We start from the raw sequence: 23105 nt of genomic DNA, 5'->3' as shown, positions 1-23105 counted from the left end.
GTGTATGTCGGCGGGCGCCAGCACAGACGAAGTCCATACTTATACATAATATAGTTTTCCTAACTTGTAAATAACTACACACTTGACATTGGCTAATCAGTGTAAAGCCAGACCAGAGAAGAAAAAAAAAAATTATTAGCTGTCAATTTAGTGTTAAGTTCAAAACTTTCAACATAATAATTTAACAGTGTCCACTCGATAGTTTATTTTATAAGGATTTTGATGTAGCTTAGTTTTTCTGTCTCTTGATTTATTGAAAATACATTGTTGGCTGTATTTTACTAGTTTTATTTTTGTTTCCTAAAGGATGTTAAGTAACCCGGAGATGAAGTCCCGAATCCGCCTGGCTATCGACCATACTCTAGTCGTTGTCCCATATGTTTCGGTTGTGAGCTAGAGATTTTATCTAATTTTTTCCCTCCGCAAACAAAACTCACTCGTCTACGCCAGGCCCTTACGCGTACGATAGGAATCAGCCGGACGATTCAGAAAACTCGATTCGGTAAGTAACCGTTCGATAAGACGTACTTTTCATTGAAAAATACATCTTATCGAACGATAACTTACCGAATCGAGTGTTCTGAATCGCCCAGCAGGTTAGCTTATGTGGTTTTTACTGTATATTACAATTTAATTTGATTATTATTATTAGTTGTTACTTATAACACTCCAATTATTTAAAAGAAGCATGCGTAACGTGTTTTTCTCGTGCATAACTGAAAGGGATATTGGAAAACTAAAACATCCCGTCCCGCCCATTTCCTAGTTATCCAATTCAAGAAATCCTCCCTTTCTGTCCGGTACGAGAAAAACACGTTACGTATGAGCCCTTTGCACAGGTAGTAAAAAATCAAACAAGTTTGACTGAAAATAGATTTTATTCGCGAAATAATTCTTAAAACATCTTTCTATGTCCAATTGAGTTGTAGAACTAATTAAATTACTAGGTACGTTTTGTACAGCATTTAAGAAATTCCTCTTTTTTTAAATACTTTCTCTTGTTAAGAAATAATATGTACAATGTAATACTGATTTCTATTTAAACATAATATTATGTTCAGTATGTTTGCCCAAAGTTGTCCACTTTCATAACTGATCTTATATCATAATAATAGAAAATACCGAATGGTATTAAGATCAAAAGGCTCTGCAAGGGACCATACTTCAATCACGTCACTAAACACATTTCTTTTCTTAATTCATTTCATTTCTTTTGGGACGTGTAGTTTGTTTTTGATATCGTGTCTAACTTTTATGATGGCATTTGGATCACCTGCCCTTTGGATTTTTCTTTAAAGTAAATAAATTCAAGGCAGACTTTTCTGTCAGAGAATACAAAAGTATATGTTTATCATTAATGCTTTATCTAAATTCAGAATAGCCATTCAATAGATTTATTTTGAAGGTGCGACTTATTGAAACGAAAATATGGTCCTCGAAAAAAATTAAGTAATTATTTTAGTGAAGTGACCTAATAACATGACGTGTAGTGCTACCACTTTTTATAAGTTACGCCGATGTACCTGCGCAGAAATCTTATTTTTGAATGGTGCAAATCTCAACCAATCATGGGCGAGCGTCCGTCCGCTATTGGTTGTTGCCTACGCGCAAATTATGAGCGAGATAGCACGAGTCTCTGTTGTTCTTGTGTAAAATTTTATCGTCAAGCAATCACACTAACATTATAAAGGCGAAAGTTTGTGTGTATGTGTGTGTGTGTGTTTGTTACTCCTTCACGAAAAAACTACGGGACGGATTTGCCTGAAATTTAGAATGGAGATAGATAATATTCTGGCTTAGCACATAGGCTATTTTTTATCCCGAAAAATCAGAGTTCCTACGGGATTTCAGAAAACTTAAATCCACACGGACGAAGTCGTGGGCATCAGCTACTAAGGTCTATATTTCATTGGTGTACAGTCGGTTTTAGTCGGCGTAATGTTGCGCTATTCTGAGAAAAAGAATTTGCTTAGTTGAATGCGACTTATAAAAGTGATAGCATTTGTAACAGTGTGCCTCGGGTATCGTAGTGCGGTTAGGGCTCGTCGTCGGACACGTCCGGCAGCGCGTGCGGAGCGGAGTCCTGCATGCTCTTGAAGTTGGCGAGCACGTCGAAGTGCATGTGCAGGGAGTGCGGCGCGCTGGACTGCGAGTGGAGGTATCTCCGCACCTGGGTGAAGTAGGAAATAAGATCACTTATTCATTTCATGTAGGATATCTGTCACTACTACCGGTTCGGAAAGCAGATTTTACTGAGAAGAGCCGGCAAGAAACTCGGCTCTTTTCATTAAAAGTTAGAATATAAAACTAACAATACACTTCAACAATTTGGTGGCAACTGAAAGGTAGCTGGTTGCTTCCACGCAACCGTGTCATTAAATAATTCGTCTATTGTATAACTAGCTGATGCCCGTGATTTAGTTCGCGTAGACTTCTGTTCCAAAAAAAGTTTCTTGGAACTCCTTCTGGAAACGGGATAATAGACAAGGAACAAGACCGAATTTTTCGAAATTCTTAGAGGACGGGAAATAATTTTGTAAAGCGATGCTGCGGGCAGTCACTACGTAAACGAACATACCGTGAATTAGTTGCTTAGTAAAATCGAATATCGTAGGTACGTAATTAAAGTTACCTTAGCGCCCAGCTTGCTCAGCAAGCCGGTGAAGGCCTTCTCCTCGCGGCCGATCCACGGCCGCCCCGAGTCCTGCACCTGGTAGGGGCTCACGTGCACGAAGATGTTCACGTCTGTCATAAATATATAGAATACCCAAAGATTTTAATAATAAAACTTCAGATATACAAGGAACTAAAAGCTTAATTTGCTATAATTCGGTAAACCAAACGTTAAACCGGATACAGTGGTATAACGGATTATACTCGTAGCAAATTAAGCTTTTGGTTCCTTGCATGGACTTTTGCGAAATAACGCCTGCTTCTATACTAAATTCCAGATAAGCAAAACACATACATTCAGTTTTAAAAAGTGTAGCATGAAGTCTCATATCTGCAACCTGCAATGACTATACACTATATGAAAGCCACCCGCCATCGTGTGGGACGCCCTCCAGCACTATGGACCGACGATATAAAGCAGCTGGCGGGAAGTGGCTGGATGAGTAAGGCTGAAGACCGGCTGTGGTGGCACTATTTAGGGAAGGCCTATGTCCAACAGTGGACGTCCACAGACTGATGATGATGATGTGAAAGCCATACCGAGCCTGGTGAGTGTCTCCAGCAGGCTGCGGGAAGTGATCCAGGTGTTCTTGCCGCCCGCGTGGCCGCCGTCCAGCCAGTACATGTCCTCGATGCGCGACATGAACCTGCAATTACTATACACTATACTTTTGTCTCTCTAAAGCTGTTCCCAAGGTTCGAACAGGGCTACTAAAAAAGTACGTCAAATGTGACCTCACATCGATACATTTCATACAAGCTCCCATACTGAACGAGCGTTATGACTTATGACGTTGAATAAAAAGTTGCTGATTTGACTAATAGGCACCATCCCTATTGTAACGTTTTGATGGATATCACGAACTGTGGACGCAATTTTAGTTACAGTTTTGAAAGAAAGAAAGAAATTAAAGAAAACTTTTTTATTTGATCACTACATCACATTACAATACAATATGTCTTAAAATTAATTGAATGAATATCTACCTAATAATATTATACTTATAAGTTAATATATAGTAAAATTAAAATGTCACATGTGACCAAATATAGGTCTCCCACTCAGCATAATGCTGCAGCAAGCTGCAGCGCTGGTTTTCAGTGGGAGCCTTAAAGAGTGAGGTCACGGTTTTGCGCACTGCCACTACAGCTGGTTGGTGGAATGTATAGCCACATCACTTGACCCACCTCATCATATGCGCGTCTCCAGGAGTGAGGGTCTTGGTGTAGTGGAACTCGTAGATGAGCTGGTTGAGCACCACGCAGCCCTTGCTGAACCCCACCAGGGTTAGAGAGCACTCGTCAAGCGCCAATTTTTCCCGCCACCACAGTGGCTCCAGATCTCTGTAATTACGACACGTAACAATACATTTCTTTCACGAACACGAAAAACGTATTCTAGACAAATAGACTTTTAGAATGTTTTTGTAATCAGATTTTAAACATCTTAAGTCAATCAAATTTACTGAAGTGTGCGGGGCGTCGATCCGCCACAAAAATCGTATCCGTCATTTTCTCCTTTAGTGATACGTGAACACGGTCACTTTGAACCATTGCCGCCGTTAAAATATCACAAATCATGAAAAATGACGATACGGAAAAAAACAAGAATCATACTCGCGTGAGCCCTAAGGGAAGTCGCTCACGGCGACTTTTTGCAGCGATTTCCCGTTAACGCGCGTCTGCGTCGCTACTTTTGGCCGTTAGTTGCATTTGTAACACGCGACAGTAGGGGTTCAGTAGTGGTACACCGCACAATATTAGTAGGTATAGTATTAATTCGGTATCTCTTCTGTATCGCTACAATCGCGCGACTGTTTCGAGACATCGGGCACAAAAAGAGCAGAGGGGAGGACGGGACGGTGGCACGACTGTATCGATTATTTATTATTGATGCTAGTTCAGGTTTGTATCGATTCTGTAAAGCGATAGTAGCGGTGCAAAATCATTCAATCAAGTGAGCGAAGGTATACGTCTAGCGGCAGTATCGCGACTGTATCGTCACTGAATCGCTTTAAAAGTTACCGTGGAGGGCGCCCTAAGTTAGATCGCCCAGATTGACAAGGCTCTACAGTAATGTTAGATAGTACCACAACATCCATTGGAACTAAACCTACTCACGGCGTGTGCGCGGCGTGGGGGCCGTGCGCCGCGGACCCGTTCGCGTGCGCCGAGCCCGAGCGGTGGATTGACGCGTTCTGTTGAGTTCACATTTCCAACTTTACTAGCGAATCGGACCATAACCCGGTCGCGCTAAGTTTGCACCTCGCTGGAATGCGGCGCCTCTCCCACTTCCCCGCTCACCTCCCCGCGGTCGTCATGTCGCGTCAGGACGGTTCGTATACCGTATGTAAGCGTCAGTGTGACGTAATCGACGCAATGTGCAAACTTAGCTTGACCGAGTAGAATAGTGCGCGACTGGTTGAGAGGGTAAACAGGTTGGGAAGGCCTGCACACCCTGCTGCGAGTGAGCGAGGCGTCCCCCACCTCAAAGTCGCGTACAATAGAGTAACCATTTATACTTTTCATGAGTGTTTTTACTAACACTTCAAACTAAATGATTATAATATAATAATATCAATGTATTTAACAATTAGTTAAATAGGTTAGTTTACTATCACTGATTTAGACGTGATGAAACGAGAAACTGCTCAAGTGCGAGTCGGACTGCACACGAAGGGTTCCCTACCATTGTACAAGATATAACACCTTTTTACTAATATGCATGGAAGTCATTTTGAAGTTTTTATTATTTGCTGTTATACTTATAGCGGCAATAGAAAATTTCTCTGCGAAAATATCTTCATGATATACAACCCGCTGACAGAGAGACAGACAGACAGCGGAGGCTCGGTTCGGAATTATCGGTAATTATAACCAGAAAAATCTAATATGACTAGCCTACATTATATTCCTGAGAAATACTTACATGTAACTCTTCTATGTCGATGTCCTCCGGCAGCGAGACGCACGACACTGCCTCCAACAGCTCCGCGGTGGGCATCGACTTTAGTCTGCTGCTCACACTCTGCAGCAACCTACATACGAAACAACTAAACAACACAACAACACACACAACACAACAAACAAAAACACAACACAATAAACAAAGTTTAAAACAAGAGTGAATAGGCACCTTCTAGGTAAACGCGTCCCATCTTAGACCACATCATCACTTTCCATCAGGTGTGATTGTGGTCAAGCGCTTACCTATAGTGAATAAAAAAAAAAACTCCACTTTATGCTCGCAGGTCATTGATCTACAACGGACAAATAGACCCGCCAAAACAGATAAATCTCTACTAGCGCTGGACGATTCACAATCGAATCATTCGAATAACAATCAAATGATTCAATAACAATCGAATTAGATGTATCCAACTTCACTGAAATTCCTCAGTGCTTGAAGACCAAAGTCATCGAAAAGTTTGTGTTGCCAGTGATGACATATGGCTCCAAGACATGTTTGTTAACTATAGGCCTAATAAAAAAAAAAATTGGTTGTCTGTAAAGTCGGTTTACTGACGATAGTTGAACGTGACAACAAAGGCCGATTGTGCTTCTTTGTCGCTCGTTCCGCGCTCTCGCTTGCACTTCAAGCCTTACATGGAACGCCTCAGAGCGAGGTAACGCCGCATGTTTTTAGTGCGTGCAGCCGGCTCTATCGAATTATAAGACGTTGTCACGTCAAAACTCAGTCATTTAGCAGGCGATGGAGAGAGCTATGTTTGGAGTTTATGTGATTAAATCAGAAATCTATTTACCTTTCGAGATGGTGCAGCGCGTTATGGGTGGGAGTATGGTCGGGTACGCCCGCGTTGTTGCTAGGAACGAAGTTGTCGTAGCAGCTGAAGCTTTTGTACTCTATCCTGCAATCCACGGAAAATACTGCATTGGAGGTAAACATACAGAATCCCTACTAATTATACTAACTTACTAGCTTAGCTAGCAATTAGCTTATACCTCATACAATGAGTCATACAATTTACAATTATTTACAGTTATCGACACAATGAGAACGCATATTGCAAGCCTAACGTACATTCGGCATGGGCGAATTAAGTATTTTGAACTTGGAGTAAAACATTCAGACAAAATTAAGGTTTTTGATTGTTTACTTTGTTAAATTGAATAATATAGTCCGTAGAACTGAGAAATCACTCGCCATTTTAACTCTGTGTCTACTGTCTGTCAAAAGTACTGTTCACCTTTAACATAAGGACTGAAATTGTACTTTTGACATGCCAGTTATAAAATGGTGAGTGAGTTCTCAATTTGTAGGCATTATACCTATTACATACGCAGGTACTAGGTTTCTATATTGACGAATGGTCAAAAGTTAGGAATGATTTTATAATGGCAAGAGTTATAACAAGTTGTATTTATATGCATACCATTGTAGTTAATAGTTGTTTTTACCTAGCGGGTCTCACAACCAGTATGTGTTGCGTGGGGAAGTCCCGCGCCAGCCCTCGCGCCGTGCTCTCCAGGTTCCACTTCACGTAGTTCCGGTTGTCGCGATGTGCTTGCATCACTTCCGGGTAGTCCTATAACAGAGGTATCTTTGGAAAGAGCAACCGCGAGCTTCTTGCTGAGTGTTCTTGGAAAGGCATTTAGGACCAGTGGTAGATGCATTTGACGATTCAAAAGTCTATGTAATTCTTGGCGAACGAGAACGTACGCAAGTCAGTATGGCCGTGTCGCAGCTTTGACTTTTAGTTGTAAGCACTTTGCGTAATCGATCGCTACGTCATCCTTCCCGCCGTCTTCGTGAGAATGTATAACGGACGCGTTGACACGGGCGTCATGACTGCCCACGCGCCGCAGCCACAGCGGCAGCACGACCGCGCCGCGACACATAGCTGACACAGACATACTGGCCGTTTGTAGCTACATTATACCTGTACATCTCCGCCAAAGAACACGAGGGCGTGCGCGGCTGGCGGCGAGGAGTGTGAGGCGGGCGGCTTGGCCGGCGGGTGGAACAGCACGTCGTTGACGCGGCCGTCGTGGCCGCCCACGCGCCGCAGCCGCAGCGGCAGCATCGCCGCGCCGCTCACCCGCGACACATAGCTGACACAGACATACTGACCGTTTGTAGCTACATTATACCTGTACATCTCCGCCAAAGAACACGAGGGCGTGCGCGGCTGGCGGCGAGGAGTGTGAGGCGGGCGGCTTGGCCGGCGGGTGGAACAGCACGTCGTTGACGCGGCCGTCGTGGCCGCCCACGCGCCGCAGCCGCAGCGGCAGCATCGCCGCGCCGCTCACCCGCGACACATAGCTGACACAGACATACTGACCGTTTGTAGCTACATTATACCTGTACATCTCCGCCAAAGAACACGAGGGCGTGCGCGGCTGGCGGCGAGGAGTGTGAGGCGGGCGGCTTGGCCGGCGGGTGGAACAGCACGTCGTTGACGCGGCCGTCGTGGCCGCCCACGCGCCGCAGCCGCAGCGGCAGCATCGCCGCGCCGCTCACCCGCGACACATAGCTGACACAGACATACTGATCGTTTGTAGCTACATTATACCTGTACATCTCCGCCAAAGAACACGAGGGCGTGCGCGGCTGGCGGCGAGGAGTGTGAGGCGGGCGGCTTGGCCGGCGGGTGGAACAGCACGTCGTTGACGCGGCCGTCGTGGCCGCCCACGCGCCGCAGCCGCAGCGGCAGCATCGCCGCGCCGCTCACCCGCGACACATAGCTGACACACGACATACTGACTCACTAAATAAAACTTTTACAAAAACGGACGGTTTTAAATTTAATTGGACCCAGTTTCGTCAGTGATTTAACGTACGTTAAAGTGCGAGCCAGACTCGCGCACCGAGGGTTCCGTACTCGGGTATTTTTCCGACATTTTGTACGATAAATCAAAAACTATTATGCATAAAAAATAATTAAAAATCTGTTTTAGAATCTACAGGTAAAGCCCTTTCATTTGATACCCCACTCGGTATAATCCGTGGTTTTCAGATTTATTCCTGTACTTGTGATATACCTACCAATAAACTCAGAACATGCATAAGGTACCTAGAGTTCTGACAGTATTTTGGGTGGAAATGAAACAGGTTACAATCATAGAAAACCATTTATTATTTTAAAATGATCAACTTCTAATTTTAATCAATTAAGTTTAAAATATTTACAAATGGGCTGACCTATGAGGTCAGATCCTGCACTTTTGTGAGAATTTGTAGTTTACATATCACACTAATATTATAAAAGCGAAAGTTTGTATGTGTGTGTGTGTGTGTGTGTGTGTGTGTGTGTGTGTGTGTGTGTGTGTGTGTGTGTGTGTGTGTGTGTGTGTGTGTGTATGTTTGTTACTCCTTCACGCAAAATCTACTGGACGGATTTGGCTGAAATTCGGAATGGAGATAGATAATATCCTGGATTAGCACATAGGCTACATTTTATCCCGGAAAACCAAAGAGTTCCCACGGGATTTCGAAAAACCTAAATCCACGCGGACGAAGTCGCGGGCGTCAGCTAGTAAGATTATAAATGAAACAAATTTTTAACTGTGTAATTTAATTAGTGTAATTGGACTGAAATGTCCGTTCTAATTAAATAAATAAATAAATAATAATATAGTCATCCTATGAGCTGACCCTAATGTTATTTTAATATTATAAATGTGAAAAATTGGACATTAGTTTCTCCTTTATGGCTGCAAGGACAGAAATGATTTGGCTGGAAATGGAGATAACTTATACCCATCACCCAGAATTAACAGGCTACTTTTATCCCAAGATTTAAAAAAAACTTATATCAACGTGGACAAAGCTAGCATTATCTAGAGAAAAATGCTTCTAGCTGTTGATCTAAAATTATTAATTTTATAAATATAAACATTAACAATTAACAAAAACATTTAAATTATTATTATTATTTTAATTATTAGTAATAACAACAAACAAAATTTTGCTTTATTTTGAATACAATTTTGTTATTAAGTAATTACATATTTATAACTATAAAAAAATTATATTCACAACCAAGATAGTGTTTATTACAATTCTCGTACAAAAAAACTTAACTTACTTACATAAGTAAATAAAGCTTAGGTGGAATAGACTTCCCTATAAACCTGAAAGGACCAAATTTTGTGTATACAACATCTAAATAACTTAAAACTAACTTTAAACATAAAACTTGAAACGTGAAAATAGAGAATGAACTCTTAAGAAATATCATAATAATATATTCCAACCCTGAAAAATAATGATCAGTGGATTTGTGGAAAAAAAAAATATTTAGTATGCATTCAAAGTTGGTTTCAACTTTCAGGATGAGACTATTTCTAGAAAAATTTCTCTGCTGTCCTAGAACAGCCCAAATCCAAGAAAGCATACCTCTTTACAGCTACAAGAAGATTGACTCTGCTGTTAAAACAAAAAATCTCTACAAAATTTCTAGAGCATCATTTTATATTTCTAGTTTGTTTCTGATGATAATATTTTGTATCGTTCATACAAACTGTAATTTTCAATGTAATATCATCCAAGCAATTCTTCAAGTCTTGTCGGAGCTCTCTCACTTTGACTCGTACATCTTCGCACATTAAATTATAGCACATGGCCACAAGACCCATTCCTAGTAGAACATATATAAAGTTTATCACTAATTTCAAATGGGAACCTTCAGCCGAGTCTGCAATGTTTGCTCCTGGGACAAAATCTCCGAAACCAATTTTACATAAACTAATTACACAAAAATAGGTTGAGTCCAAATAGTTCCAATGCTCCCAAGCTCCAAACATAATAGTTCCAGTTAAAATATAAAAGGAAATGACCCATAGACAAGCTGTCGATGGTACTGTGATCTTCCTTTTAATAGGTTGAATTTCCCCATCTTCAAGTAAAGTATCATCCCTTCGACTGCACTCATGAGCGGTTATGTACAGCCATTTAAAAGTTTTTGCCAACACTTTGCCCATATTACAGAAGTATAACACGTATATCGGTATCCCAAAGCATGCATATGCTATAGTACCAATTTTGCCCCATACTGTTTTCGGTACTACATTGCCATACCCAATCATTGTGAAAACTGATAGGGAGTACATTAAAGCAGCGGGGAAAGACCATATATCCTCGGAAGCTCGACCGTTATAACCCAAATGTATAGCTCCTGTTAGATTGTTTTGAAATACTTTCAAAACATTATTGCTGTTAGACATCCAAGCAGTGTAGTTTAACACATTGTATTTATTGGTAATATTCCACAGTTCTTCTACACAGTTCTGTCTCCATTGCAGAACGTTTTCCAGCTGTTCGTCTGGACTGTCCTTCTCAATGTGCATGAAACTCGCAGCGCCGAGAATCGCATAACAAACTACAAGAGCACCGACTCCCACTTGTGTAAACATAAATGCTATGAATTTTCTCAAACAGTCTTTAATTTTCTCCCGGGGGTCGCTCTCAGTGGTAGAAGTGGAGTCCTTACTCCTGCAGGAGCCATGGATACTTGAGTGGTTGTGGTGCCGGTCCATTTTACACACACAATATAATTTGGTAAAAAAATTGCGGTTTTACGCGTTTACGCGACGCACGTTATTCCATAATCTATTTCTGGAACTGGGTTGGCGTGATGCCAGATATAGGTAGTTTTGATTAAAAAACAAGCCTTTGATATTCCGTTTGCGTAGGACTGAGCCGAGTGTTAAGTGAACTTGTACCTACTCTAGCGAAAAACGTAAAAACCGGCGCGACAGTAACACAAGTATTATTGATGATATTGATAGACTGATGAATATGCATTTGATAAAAAAATTATATTCATTAATGAAAAATTTATTTAATACAGATCTCCCTAATAATTTTCATAAGAACTAGAAACTACATTATACAGAAATTTGTTACTTTTTAGGATCTTTTTCGTCTAATTATGTATAAAAATGATTGAATTGCTACTTACCGAATAACATTACAACTTTGACGATTTATCTTCACTGTTTGTAGAGACAATTTAACAGAAATATTAATAGTCCAAACTTTAACGTAACGTAATTTACTTACAACAATAATGGAATAATAAATTGATTATTTTTCCTTAAAAATCTTGTTGTCTAACATTTTATTTTGAGGGAATATTTTATTTACTTTTGAGCTTCGTGATTTGTCCATAAAGTAAAGCAAAGACAGCAATTGGACAGCAAAACAAAGCAGCTTTGAGCATAGAGTATGGAAAGGAGTAAAGGATTTGGCGGGATTTGGCCGCCAAATTCTTTACTTCTACTAGTGATGGCATCTTAGGTATTATCTTTCTACTTTAGATGGTTGTTCTGACTTCTGTTGAATGTGGATAGTAGAGCTGTAGCGAACCGTATGTATTCGTTACTGAGTAACGGGTGCGCCATCTAGTACCGAGTACCGAATCGTTACTCACAAATGCATCTCGTTACTCGCACTTTTCGTCGTATGACCCTACACTGTTTCGGTTCACGCAAGTACCGTAGATACGTGTATTGAAATGTTTGCTAACCGTATGTTTTACGCGCAGGCGCGCTCATTCGGTGAATTTAAAAACGTACGTTACAAAAACCGATGTTTGTTTAGTTTATTGTTAAAATTTTAAAAACGTACGATTCTGTTATGGTATCGTTCAAATAACCATATGAGCTTAATAATGAGACAGTTATTTCGAAATTGTAGACAGACACTCTAATTTTATTTATTAGTATAGATATTTAACATAAGCTCAAGCTCAAGGTAATTTTTTTTAATATTTTATTCCGTCAACAGTTCACTTGTAGTTCTACACTTATTAAATCAAACTAAATTGAGAATAACTTAAACACACGTCTGGTTCAAAATACGGAAAAGTGAGAAAATGCACCTTACGCAGCTTTGTATGTAATGTAGACCTAAGTATGTTTTCTACAAATTACGAATGTTGCGACGCGGACGCCGCGACATCATACTGTCGTACGCAATACGACTCGATTCGTTCATCTTACGTGGTATCAAAAGTAACGAGTAACGATACAAAAGTAACGAGTACTAATTGTTATAGTAACGAATGCATACGGGTACGCTCGTTTTCGTTACTTTTACACCTCTAGTGGATAGTGTGAATTTATCATTATTTAGTGATTTTTCTACAGAATATACCTAGTATTCCATAGAGTAGAGACATGTCTATGTACAGTCTTGAGTCTACTCTTATGTCAAATAATGCAAAAAAGCACAGACAAAAAAAGAAAAATTTCACACGTTTTCTTGGCGTTGTTTCTCGTCCGGCGTTACATTTTTTATCGTTTATATTTTATTTCGGCTGTTGTAATGTAAAATGTAACGTTGGACTAATGTCCGATGCAGGATTATAAGTTCAAATCCGAATCTGTAAGTAATTCACATACATTTCTTTAACTGAAGCGCTACAAAAGAACCCTTGTTTCCACCCTTGAAATTATTGATGAATTGGAATTAGAATCCTAATGTTTTCGTTACTTGGTATAGACGAAATATTGAGAGTACTGGAAAAGCTGCTCACTTGTGTGATTTAATTGATAAGCAGCATAATTTAAAATGTCCCTTACAGGTTTGTGTTTATAAAATGCTCATTTTTGGCATTATTCCGATAGTCAAGGTCGCCGGTGTCGGAAAGTTTTTACAGTACCCAAAATATTTAGCTATACTTGTTAGAGTCGGATAGAGTAATCCTTATTTTCATAAGCTCTCCTAAATAAAATACTTCAAAACTTTAGAACGCTTGAGTTTAACTGATAATCTGTTGACCTCCTTACAAGATAAGCAAGTAAAATTGAATGTGTAGGCAAACATACCTACACATTCAAATACTTTGCATTGAACATAACTGAAACGTAACGTAATAAACTTAGATTTTGTCTGTTATACTCCTATAATACTTAGAGATCTGTTTTGTTTAGATCTAAGTATTATTACTTTCTAATAAGCTACGTGCACATTTCTTCTTCCAAAGAGTTCTTATAAGAGAATGAGTTCAATTTTTGTCTTTTTAAGGTTTTAACTAAAAGTATTTCCCAATAAGGGTAGGATTTATTAGGCTTTTCTATTTTAAACTCTTTCCTGTCCTTATCCCACACTGTGTAGGGTTGGCACTGTATTTTAAACTATTGAATTTATTGAAGCTTTTATCAAATATTGCCTCTAAGAGATTGCTGGTCGCCATAAGGCTGCCTGTCATCATTATTTTGTTCATTTATTCTGTTTTTTATTGCTCTGTTCTTTGGTGTGCATTCAAGTTACACTTCTTCAAAGGCGTCAGAGATTTATTTTGTAAGACTTTGGATAAACTAGATATTTTTAAATTATTATTTTCACTTCCAGGCCAAGACCAGCTTACTAAATATGTAGGGAGCACAAAAACAAAATGTCGTTACCGCCATCAATAGTCATCTCAAGAACACCTACTTGACACATTGGAAACACGCTCAATAAATGGACTGCACATAGATGCGCAAAGATGGCTTCGCATACCCGCCCAAATATAGAGATATTATCACAACATTTTATAACAAAAAAACAAAAAATGACAACTTATAGAAACATGGAACCTCACAAAATTATCTTAGACCAGGGAAAGAAAATGAGAATTGTTGAAAAAATATCAGATCCGGCTAATAAAGACCTGGACAGTTTGGTTACACACCATAATATAGAAAATGATGGGAATTTACCAGACAAAAAGTCTCACAAAAACGTGGAGAATAAAACGCAAGGTCTGACTGCCAAAGCAACTACAATTGAATTAGTGGGTGGCATATTCTGTCACACATGCAAGTTACCATATTCCAATAAAAAGGAATTTGATGTTCATTATGCTAAACATGGCAGTGGGGAGCCCATGTATGGTTGTGTGGTGTGCTACAAAGAATTTAAGAGCTATCCCAGTTTCCGAGGTCATTGTTACACCATTCATGTCATCAAGGAAAGACACAAGTTTGTATTTTTATGTATTACCACAAAATCACTACCCATATTATAAATGCGAATGTGTGTTTGTTTGTTGGTTTATTGATTTGTCCTTCAATCACGTTGCAATGACGTGATTTTTGCATGGGTATAGTTAAAGACCTGGCTGGGGAGTGACATAGGCTACCTTTATCCCAGAAATGTCAAAAAGTTCCCACAGGATTTTTAAAAATGTTAATCCACATGGATGAAATCGCTGGTATCAGCTAGTACATAATAGTACCTTATTGGGACAAGGCTCACTACTAAAGACAAAAATATATTGCAAATATATTTTTGTCTTTTGTGAAATTATTACAGTTACAGTGCAATAAAACAGAAAATAAAACAATTTTCTTTTCAGGTGTGAATTTTGTAACAAAACTTTCTCAAAGTTTGCAGCTCTGAAGGAACATACCAAAATTATGCACATCTTCAAATGTTCTACCTGCAGTAAGCAGTAAGTCTTCACTTCAGTAGAAGTTACAATAAAACTGAAAATATCTAATATACCAAATCATATAATGAATGTAATATGTTAAAATCTAATAATTACATTCAAATTACTAATAGTAACAGATTTTTTTACTCAAACAAACTTTTTAAAGTGCTTTTGAATCATCAAGTGAATCTAATACAAGTTTGGAATGTCTTTTTCAAAAAAAAAAAAAAATAGTGAGCAAATGACCAGGCTGGTCACCTGATGTTTATGTTTACATTAAGCAAACTAAAATGGGGCACAAGCCTCTGGTCTAGGGAGTCCAAACCTTTATTAGTCCTGCTCGCTTTGCTTGTTATACTTCGTTATTCATTTTGTTATTCCCTTCATAGACCCATTTGGGAGTCAAATCTGTGAAAAATAAATATTATAGGGATCAAAGGGTCATTTAGTGATGCCGTCCCAAGCTTCCAACGAGATAAGACAAATGAAAGCAACATAAGGTCCACACGATGTACACTCCTTTTTAACCTTTTTCATTTTTAGGGTTCCGTACCTCAAAAGGAAAACCATGAATTTGTGGTTACATCATTAAAAAAAAAATTAAAATGTGCTTCAATTTCCAAAGTAAGATAACTATACCAAGTGAGGTATCTTATGAAAGGGCTTTGCCTGTACATTCTAAAACAGATATTTGTTTATTTTTATGTATAATAGTTTTTGATTTATCGTGCAAAATGTCGGTAAAAATACTCGAGTACGGAACCCTCGGTGCGCGAGTTTGACTCGCACTTGGCCAGTTTTTTTTGAAATACCACTGTCACATAGACATGATATAAGGCTCATATTTGAATGCTTTACTTTGGTGGTGCTGACCTGTAGGCATTCAACTGTCCTAACTGTAAACATGTGATACCTAATATTTTGTTGTTCATTAGATTTTCATCCAAAAACGAGCTAGTACTTCACCAGACTATCCACGAAACATCGAACGCACCACCGTACCACTGCCAGATATGCGAAGTGGAGATAGATACCCTGGACAGTTGCAAAAACCATGCTGACATGCATACCGTGAACATATATAGTTGCCCAATTTGCAACGAAAATATACCAAGTCGAGACAACGCTGCCGACCATCTTATAAAACATTTCGATAATGTGGAGGTAACAGTACGAAGTACCTACTTTAAAAAAAACTCTTTGGTTGTGTGGAAAATCATTTTATAGTGTGTACATTTTGAAAAAGGACTAGCCATATTTGCGCCATTATGTGTCAAGGTCGATTCCGGAAATCTGCATAAATCAATTGCAATTGTTTTGATTGGCTGAAATTCATGGTATTGTTGCAAAAGTGCATTGTAGCCAATACTGAGCGAGTGTCGGCCAATGAGAGATGATTGCGATTGTCACACTGTAGAGCTGTCATTTTAGGTAAACCGTAGTTTTGATATGCCAGTTGACACAGCAAATATGGCGAGACTTTTCTCAAAACTTACACATAATACTCAATATTTTAATTCCTTTGTTGTGATAACAAGTAATATGAATATAATTTGGTATAGTGAAGGATTTTTTTTAATAATTTCATAGTTTATATTAATCTTTAAGATTATTTATATAGATTATTCCTGATGAATATTAAATATTTGCATTCTATACTAGAATATGATACTTAGTTGCTTATACTAAGTTATAATAGTATGTAAAACATCTATTGTACTCATATTCAGTAAATAAATTTTATTTCTAGGATAACCTAGATATAAAACTGGAGGTAAATTCTGATAACCCTGAGACGTCGGTGGAATACTTGGGAGGTATAGCATGTAGATATTGCCCTGTGGTGTCGAAGAACAGGGTTGAATTCGATGCGCACTTCTCACACGAGCATGGGGATGAAGATATCGTGTACATGTGTGTCGTTTGTGACAAATCATTTGAGAAGTACTCTGTGTTTGCGGAGCATGCTTACAATCATCGCGCTAAAAATCGATATTGGTGAGTATGATTTTTTATAGTAAAAACTTGGTGCGATTTCGGGGTGGGTAAAACAGCCAGGTCAGCAATTTTTCGTTATGAAAAATTGATCTTAACTTATAAGAAAATAAAGTTCAAATGTAGCTTAATTTTTGAATGGCGAGACAATATCTCTGTTAACACAGCGCGCGTCCGAATCCGAAATTCAAAATATTTTAATTCAATTAAACTTTTACAAGTACTTTTGAATCGTCAAAAGCATCTACCATCTCGGTCGGGTATTGGTTGCTGCCCACGCGCCATGTTTTATTATAAGGTCCGTATTTCATTGGTGTACACTCTGTTAGTTAATGCCGATGCGGTGCATAAAAGTGGTGGTACATACTGTACATGTTATTAGTTAAGAGCCACACTGAACAGTTTTCTTGTTTACTTATTGTAGCTGCAGCATATGCCTCAAGCCCTTCAACCGTCTATCGCTGCTGAGCGTGCATACGGCAGCATGCAAGGCCGACGCCGACGCCAGCGGCAAGCCCTTCGCATGCTCGGAGTGCGAGCGTCGCTACGTCACTGAGCGGCGCCTGCGCCAACACTTGCTCGACGAGCACGGCCTTCACTGCCTCACGTGCCCCGTGGAGCACTGCCAGAAAACGTGAGACAAGTTTTTATTTAAATTAAATAATTAAAAAAAATTTATATGTTGTCTTAAATATCGGTCACAAAGAAAAAGAAACCGGCCAAGCGCGAGTCGCTCCTCGCTCTTTTAGGGTTCCGTACATTGTCATGAACAACATATTTTGGGTGTATGAAATATTTCTTTCCGAGCTGTCATCTGAGATATTGCAACAAACCATGAAAAAAACCCAAAAAATGTTCATTATTTTGGTCACAGCTTCTAAACCACTTTATGAATCATTGTAATGTTGTTGTTTCAGTATTGGTCGTTTAAATATGCTGCATGATTTCATATTCCTGACTAGTACAGTCGTAAAGTCGTAGTAGTTCCTAATTAGTATAGACCCGTCACAAAAATAGTCTTAAACTAAAAACTCTATATTATAGCTTCAATGATGTTTAAACGCGGCGCACTTTTGCAAAATATGAATGAAATGACTTTTCAACTATTTGAATCGTAATATCTCAGAAACGGTGAATCTTAGGAGAAAAAAGTGTAAAGAAAATTTTGATAGATAAATTTGATGATTATTTAGTTTAACTTATTTTTATGATAAAACTTTTAGCTGAAAAATGCAAAAACCCCATATTTGTGAACTTTGACCTTGAAGGGGACTATTCAAATTTCATTTACAATGGTGTTCCGAACATTATAAATGAATACCGTCCCCTCTCCCCCTCTCCCTCCTTCCCCCGTGTCAGCAAAAGTAGGTAACCAAAAAATTTTTCAGATTCGCATCCCCAAGAGAGCTGCTACTCCACCGGCAAGTCCACAGCACCCACCAGAACTGGTGCAGGCAGTGCAACCTGCCCTTCCCCACGCTCATCTCCTGCTCGCAGCACCTGGAAGCGCACAAGAGGAAGCTGTTCGGCTGCCCCGTGTGCAACAAGACCTACCACGAGAGACACATGCTCTTGAACCACCTCGCCCAGCACTTCACCAGTATCCTGCATATATGCAAGGTATTTTGAAGTAAAACTTTAATTTCTTAGGTTACTTAGACGTTAGCATTACAATAGACATTCATAAAATCGCTATAAGGGGCGATGTGGAGGTAACTTAGGTAGGGTTAGTTAGCGTTGTCTATTGGGGACGTTGGCCTCATGATTTACAAGCGAGGGTTATATTAATCATTGCTCAGGGTAGTTCGTTAGTGCGCCCATGAATCCATCTAATCTGAAAGTTATAATCCTGACTTCAGCTCGATCATCATTATATTTAAGGTTTACATATTAGTTACTATTCGTCATATACTAGTACGCTGGAAGCCGTGTACCATATAAAATGATAGTTATTTATGGATTGTTTTTTTGCCGATTCTAAGCACCCCAGCCCACGGGTACTGGGAGTTAAAATTGACACTTGGTCTTCTTGTTGACACAACATGTCAAATTACTAACATTTAGTTCCGAGTAAGCTCACACGCTATCTGGAATCAAGAACCTTCTCTGTACCAAAAAAAAAATGGAGAACGTCTTGATAAAAGATGGCCACCCCAAAACAGCTGTTCTGTTTGGCGACGAATTTGGCGGATGTGACGTTAGAACGTTAGTTCCAATCGAAAAAGGTTTAAGTTACTCTCATATAACATCTAAAGAGGTTTTTATTTCAGATTAATACATCCATAACCCCTATTCTTGGCATTTCAAGGTATGCGGTAAGGTGTACAACAACCGGCGCAACTTCATGGAACACTTGAAGACCCACAGCGAGAAGAAAATCCACAGCTGCTCATACTGCGGCAAAGGCTTCCCCAAGCTGGAGCGTCTGCAGGAACACCTCAACATCCACACCGGCGCCAAGCCGTACAAATGCCCCATTTGCTCCAGAACATTCGCTAGCTATGCCAACTGGTCCACACATAAGCGTCGCATGCACAACATCGAAGAGAAAATATATAATACACACAATCCCACTTCTGATGTCAAAAATGGATATTCTGAAGAAGAATGCACTCAAAATGATATAAACTATTCAAATTCACACTCATCCGAACATGATGAAAGTTTGGCAGAAGTGAACCCCCAAATAAACGACACAGATATTAAACTCAATTACGTGTACCAAGTACAAGATAATGGTAACGAGACACAGACTACAAATAGTATCAACATACAAGAACCAGAGACTATAGACCACATAGATCAAATACAAGATAACAATATGGAGGCAGAGTCAATAATCCACATAGACATTGAGAAGGAGCTACAGATTTTGGAGAACATTTCGGAGAACCAGAACAACAATGTTGAAATTGTGGATGTGCTTGCTACTCATCCAACTATTTTTGATAATGGTGAGTACATTTTTAAAACTATAACTAGCAACTTGTAGGCAAAGTATCCACGCGGTGCCCGTGGACGAGCCGTACCCACTTGCAGGTTGATACAGTATCATCAATCAATACATAGAATGCTACAGGGCTAGGTGAGTACCCTGCCTAATAATAATCAAATATTTAGGGTTCCGTACCTCAAAGAGAAAAACGGAACCCTTATAGGATCACTTTGTTGTCTGGCCGTCCGTCCGTCCGACCGTCCGTCCGTCCGTCCGACCGTCCGTCCGTCCGTCCGACCGTCCGTCCGTCCGTCCGCCGCCGCTACAAACATTACAAAATATACAATTATAAAAAATATAATATAAGTATAAGTGTGTGTATAGTAAATAATTCAATGACTCAGCTCTATAAAAAGAGTATAGACCCTTGGAACTGTAAAATATATGATATGCTATGTATAAGTGACTAGATGATGCCGCGAGTTCATCTGCGTGGTTTTAGATTTTGAAAATTGCGTATTCTCTTTGATTTTTTGGGATAAAAGTTGCCTATGCCAATTTCCGGGATGCAAGCTACCGCTGTACCAAATTTTTATTTAAATCAGTTAAACGGATGGACCGTGCAAAACTAGCAGACGGACAGACAGTCACACTTCCTCATTTATAATATTAGTATGGATTGGAACTGCGAATCAAATCCAGGCTCTTTTATCAATTGTATGTTATTCTATTCCAGCAGGCACAGAAGTACCTCCAAGCACGGCTCCCACCGAAGCGAACAACTTCCCTCCAGAGTACGGGCCAGAGTTTGTCCTCGGAGACAGCTACGGCTTTCTCGACTTAGATGACCACATGCTACCTCACATAGACCCCCTATTGACCATCAAGACCGAGGAGATCAACCACAACGACCTTCCACTTCTAGACTTGGACGCTGGTATGTACCAAGTAGCCCCCAAGTGGGAGCCCCCGATATTCACCAAGGTTTGCCCCGAGTACCCCTACGGTTATGGGGACATGGTCGACTCGAATCGGCTGTCTATGATGAACACTGATATATTTTGAAGAGTTTTTCTTTACATAGTTCATAATCGTATTTTTGTATCTACGCGTTAAGGCCGGAACGACTTCGTGCGTGTTAATGCGAGTTTGTAATGTGTAACTTGTTATATAACTTTTAGTAATATACAAAATCCTTCAGTAGTATCTAAATGTTAAAATATTTCCATAAATTACACTACCATTGCCACATTAAATTACAACAAAATCAAAACATTGGTATTTCAATAAGTGTCATAAGATGCATCCAGATTGTGTAATATGTTATAAAACTTATTTATTGTTATAAATCCGTGAAACATGCCACATCACACAATAAAATAATTCTTACACGTTTTCATATTTCAATAACATTTTAAGATTGTGTAACATGCTATAAAACTTGTTGCCGAACACATCTACATTATTTAACACTCTTATATAACATTTGTCCACGGTGAAAAATAAATATACATAAACATAAAATGTTTTATAAACAGAGAAATATACTGAGAAAACCAATTTATAACATATCACGATTGAGTTATTATTTATTTACTTTACATTTTTGACAGTTTATACAATTATAACATGACAAAATATTATTTATCATGAATTGTTACATAGTACAGACTCACGTGTTAGGAATGCGACTTTTTTGTCGCAAGGCCGTCATTAATGTCGCACGACGCCGTTCCGCCCCACCCAGCTACCTCGAACGGAAACGATGATGTACCTCAGTTATACAATAGTATCTATTTTAATGTTTATAGAGTATACATTTTTAACATATATCCCACCAAACATTAGACGGTTAATGTTATCATAATTCGTAGTGATGCTACCTCATTTAGTTAAGTTTCTCTCTTTAGCTTCGTAAGGCCTCGAAATGTAACACTTACAAACCCAATGTCCATTATAAAGTACATTACTTTTTAACTTAAAATGTTGGGAACAAGAACGCTTTACGGGAATTTATTTCACGTTGGCCATATAAGAATTTTATGAAGAACAGCATTGTACATTATAATGCACATTGAGCATTCAATAGTTTTCAAGGTAAGTAGCATTAAAACTACCGAAAGTGAACAACTCTGTATTTCAATATTATTCAGCTTGTGCGTTTTTATGTTACGTTTATATGCACCAAGGTATTCCTTCCTACCTTTAAGAATCGTGCACACTAGTCATCCAAGTCCAAGCCCATTGGATGCAACTAGACATTAGCTCGCTTAGGCTAATTTAGTGACTTATCACAAGACCAATATGTTGGTACAATACTACCGTTATAACAGTAGACACTCGCTGGTTTAACTGGTCTACGATTGGTCACAGCTGTTCGCGGACTCTCATACAACGCTAAGAATATACATGTCTGTGCGTCCAGTCAACGGATTGGACCACATGTCCAACTAGACGCGAACAAGTGCGTGACAGAATGAATAGTTTCGTAGAACATCTGGTTCAATGCGTCCAGTAGTCTGGGACGTACACCCTTATTCACAAAAGTAATTATGAGGTCCAGGGGGGACTCGAACGCACACTGTAGGTTCCACCAATCAGATTACTGTATCACGTCAATTTACAATGATCTGATTGGTGGAACCTACACTATGCGTTCGAGTGCACTGTGAGACCTCACAGTAATGATTGTGAATACGGCCGTTAGACTACTAGTGTGTGAGAAATCTTAGTGCTAAAGAATGTACATAACTCAAAATGTCTGGTCCGGAAATATTACTGTATTTTTGTGTACATTTTAACGTACATTACAAATTGTTTGTGCATTATAAAGTACATCAGGCCTTACGCGGTTAAAACTGCTTGCAATCGACGTCGAGTTCGATGCGTGTGTGCGTGTAGCGTGCGTATTACTTGTTGCGTGTGTGCGGACTCGAATAGTATGAGAACGCTTTTGCCGTTTTCTAGGATCGGAAGTTGTTTTGAAAATAGATTTCGTGGAATCCGCATCTCAAAATTTGTACTAAATGATTAAAAAAAATGATATTCGGGACTGAAAAAAGTTTTGCGTGTGATGAATGTTGCCATTTTTGACCGAAATTCTAAAAATCTTTTGT

At 39.2% G+C, this 23105-nt stretch overlaps 3 protein-coding genes across 3 annotated transcripts; 1 reads left to right on the top strand and 2 right to left on the bottom strand.

Annotated features, from left to right (window-relative positions):
• Positions 1-53: 53 nt before the first annotated feature.
• Positions 54-11474, bottom strand: LOC123868761 (TWiK family of potassium channels protein 7). The gene is made up of 3 exons (XM_045911365.1): positions 9892-11474; positions 3060-3062; positions 54-63 (listed from the first exon to the last, which is right to left on the bottom strand). Exon 1 carries the CDS (start codon positions 11170-11172, stop codon positions 10102-10104), a length of 1071 nt encoding a protein of 356 aa, XP_045767321.1. The 5' UTR covers positions 11173-11474; the 3' UTR covers positions 54-63; positions 3060-3062; positions 9892-10101.
• LOC123868757 (mitochondrial protein C2orf69 homolog) lies at positions 1888-7977 on the bottom strand. Its single transcript, XM_045911357.1, has 9 exons — positions 7575-7977; positions 7093-7220; positions 6438-6542; positions 5603-5711; positions 4795-4871; positions 3862-4017; positions 3214-3320; positions 2633-2745; positions 1888-2170 (listed from the first exon to the last, which is right to left on the bottom strand). The coding sequence occupies exons 1-9, from the start codon at positions 7791-7793 to the stop codon at positions 2036-2038; spliced, it is 1149 nt and encodes a 382-aa protein (XP_045767313.1). The 5' UTR covers positions 7794-7977; the 3' UTR covers positions 1888-2035.
• A 1405-nt stretch (positions 11475-12879) lies between the features above and the next one.
• LOC123868723 (zinc finger protein 676-like) lies at positions 12880-22591 on the top strand. The gene is made up of 9 exons (XM_045911290.1): positions 12880-13024; positions 13994-14605; positions 14982-15077; positions 15995-16223; positions 16810-17057; positions 17479-17688; positions 18443-18674; positions 19363-20008; positions 20726-22591. Exons 2-9 carry the CDS (start codon positions 14130-14132, stop codon positions 21052-21054), a joined length of 2466 nt encoding a protein of 821 aa, XP_045767246.1. The 5' UTR covers positions 12880-13024; positions 13994-14129; the 3' UTR covers positions 21055-22591.
• The last annotated feature ends 514 nt before the right edge of the window (positions 22592-23105 follow it).

Source organism: Maniola jurtina, chromosome 10 (genome assembly GCF_905333055.1).
Source record: "Maniola jurtina chromosome 10, ilManJurt1.1, whole genome shotgun sequence".
NCBI lineage: Eukaryota > Metazoa > Arthropoda > Insecta > Lepidoptera > Nymphalidae > Maniola > Maniola jurtina.
This window is presented reverse-complemented; position numbering and strand designations above follow the sequence as displayed.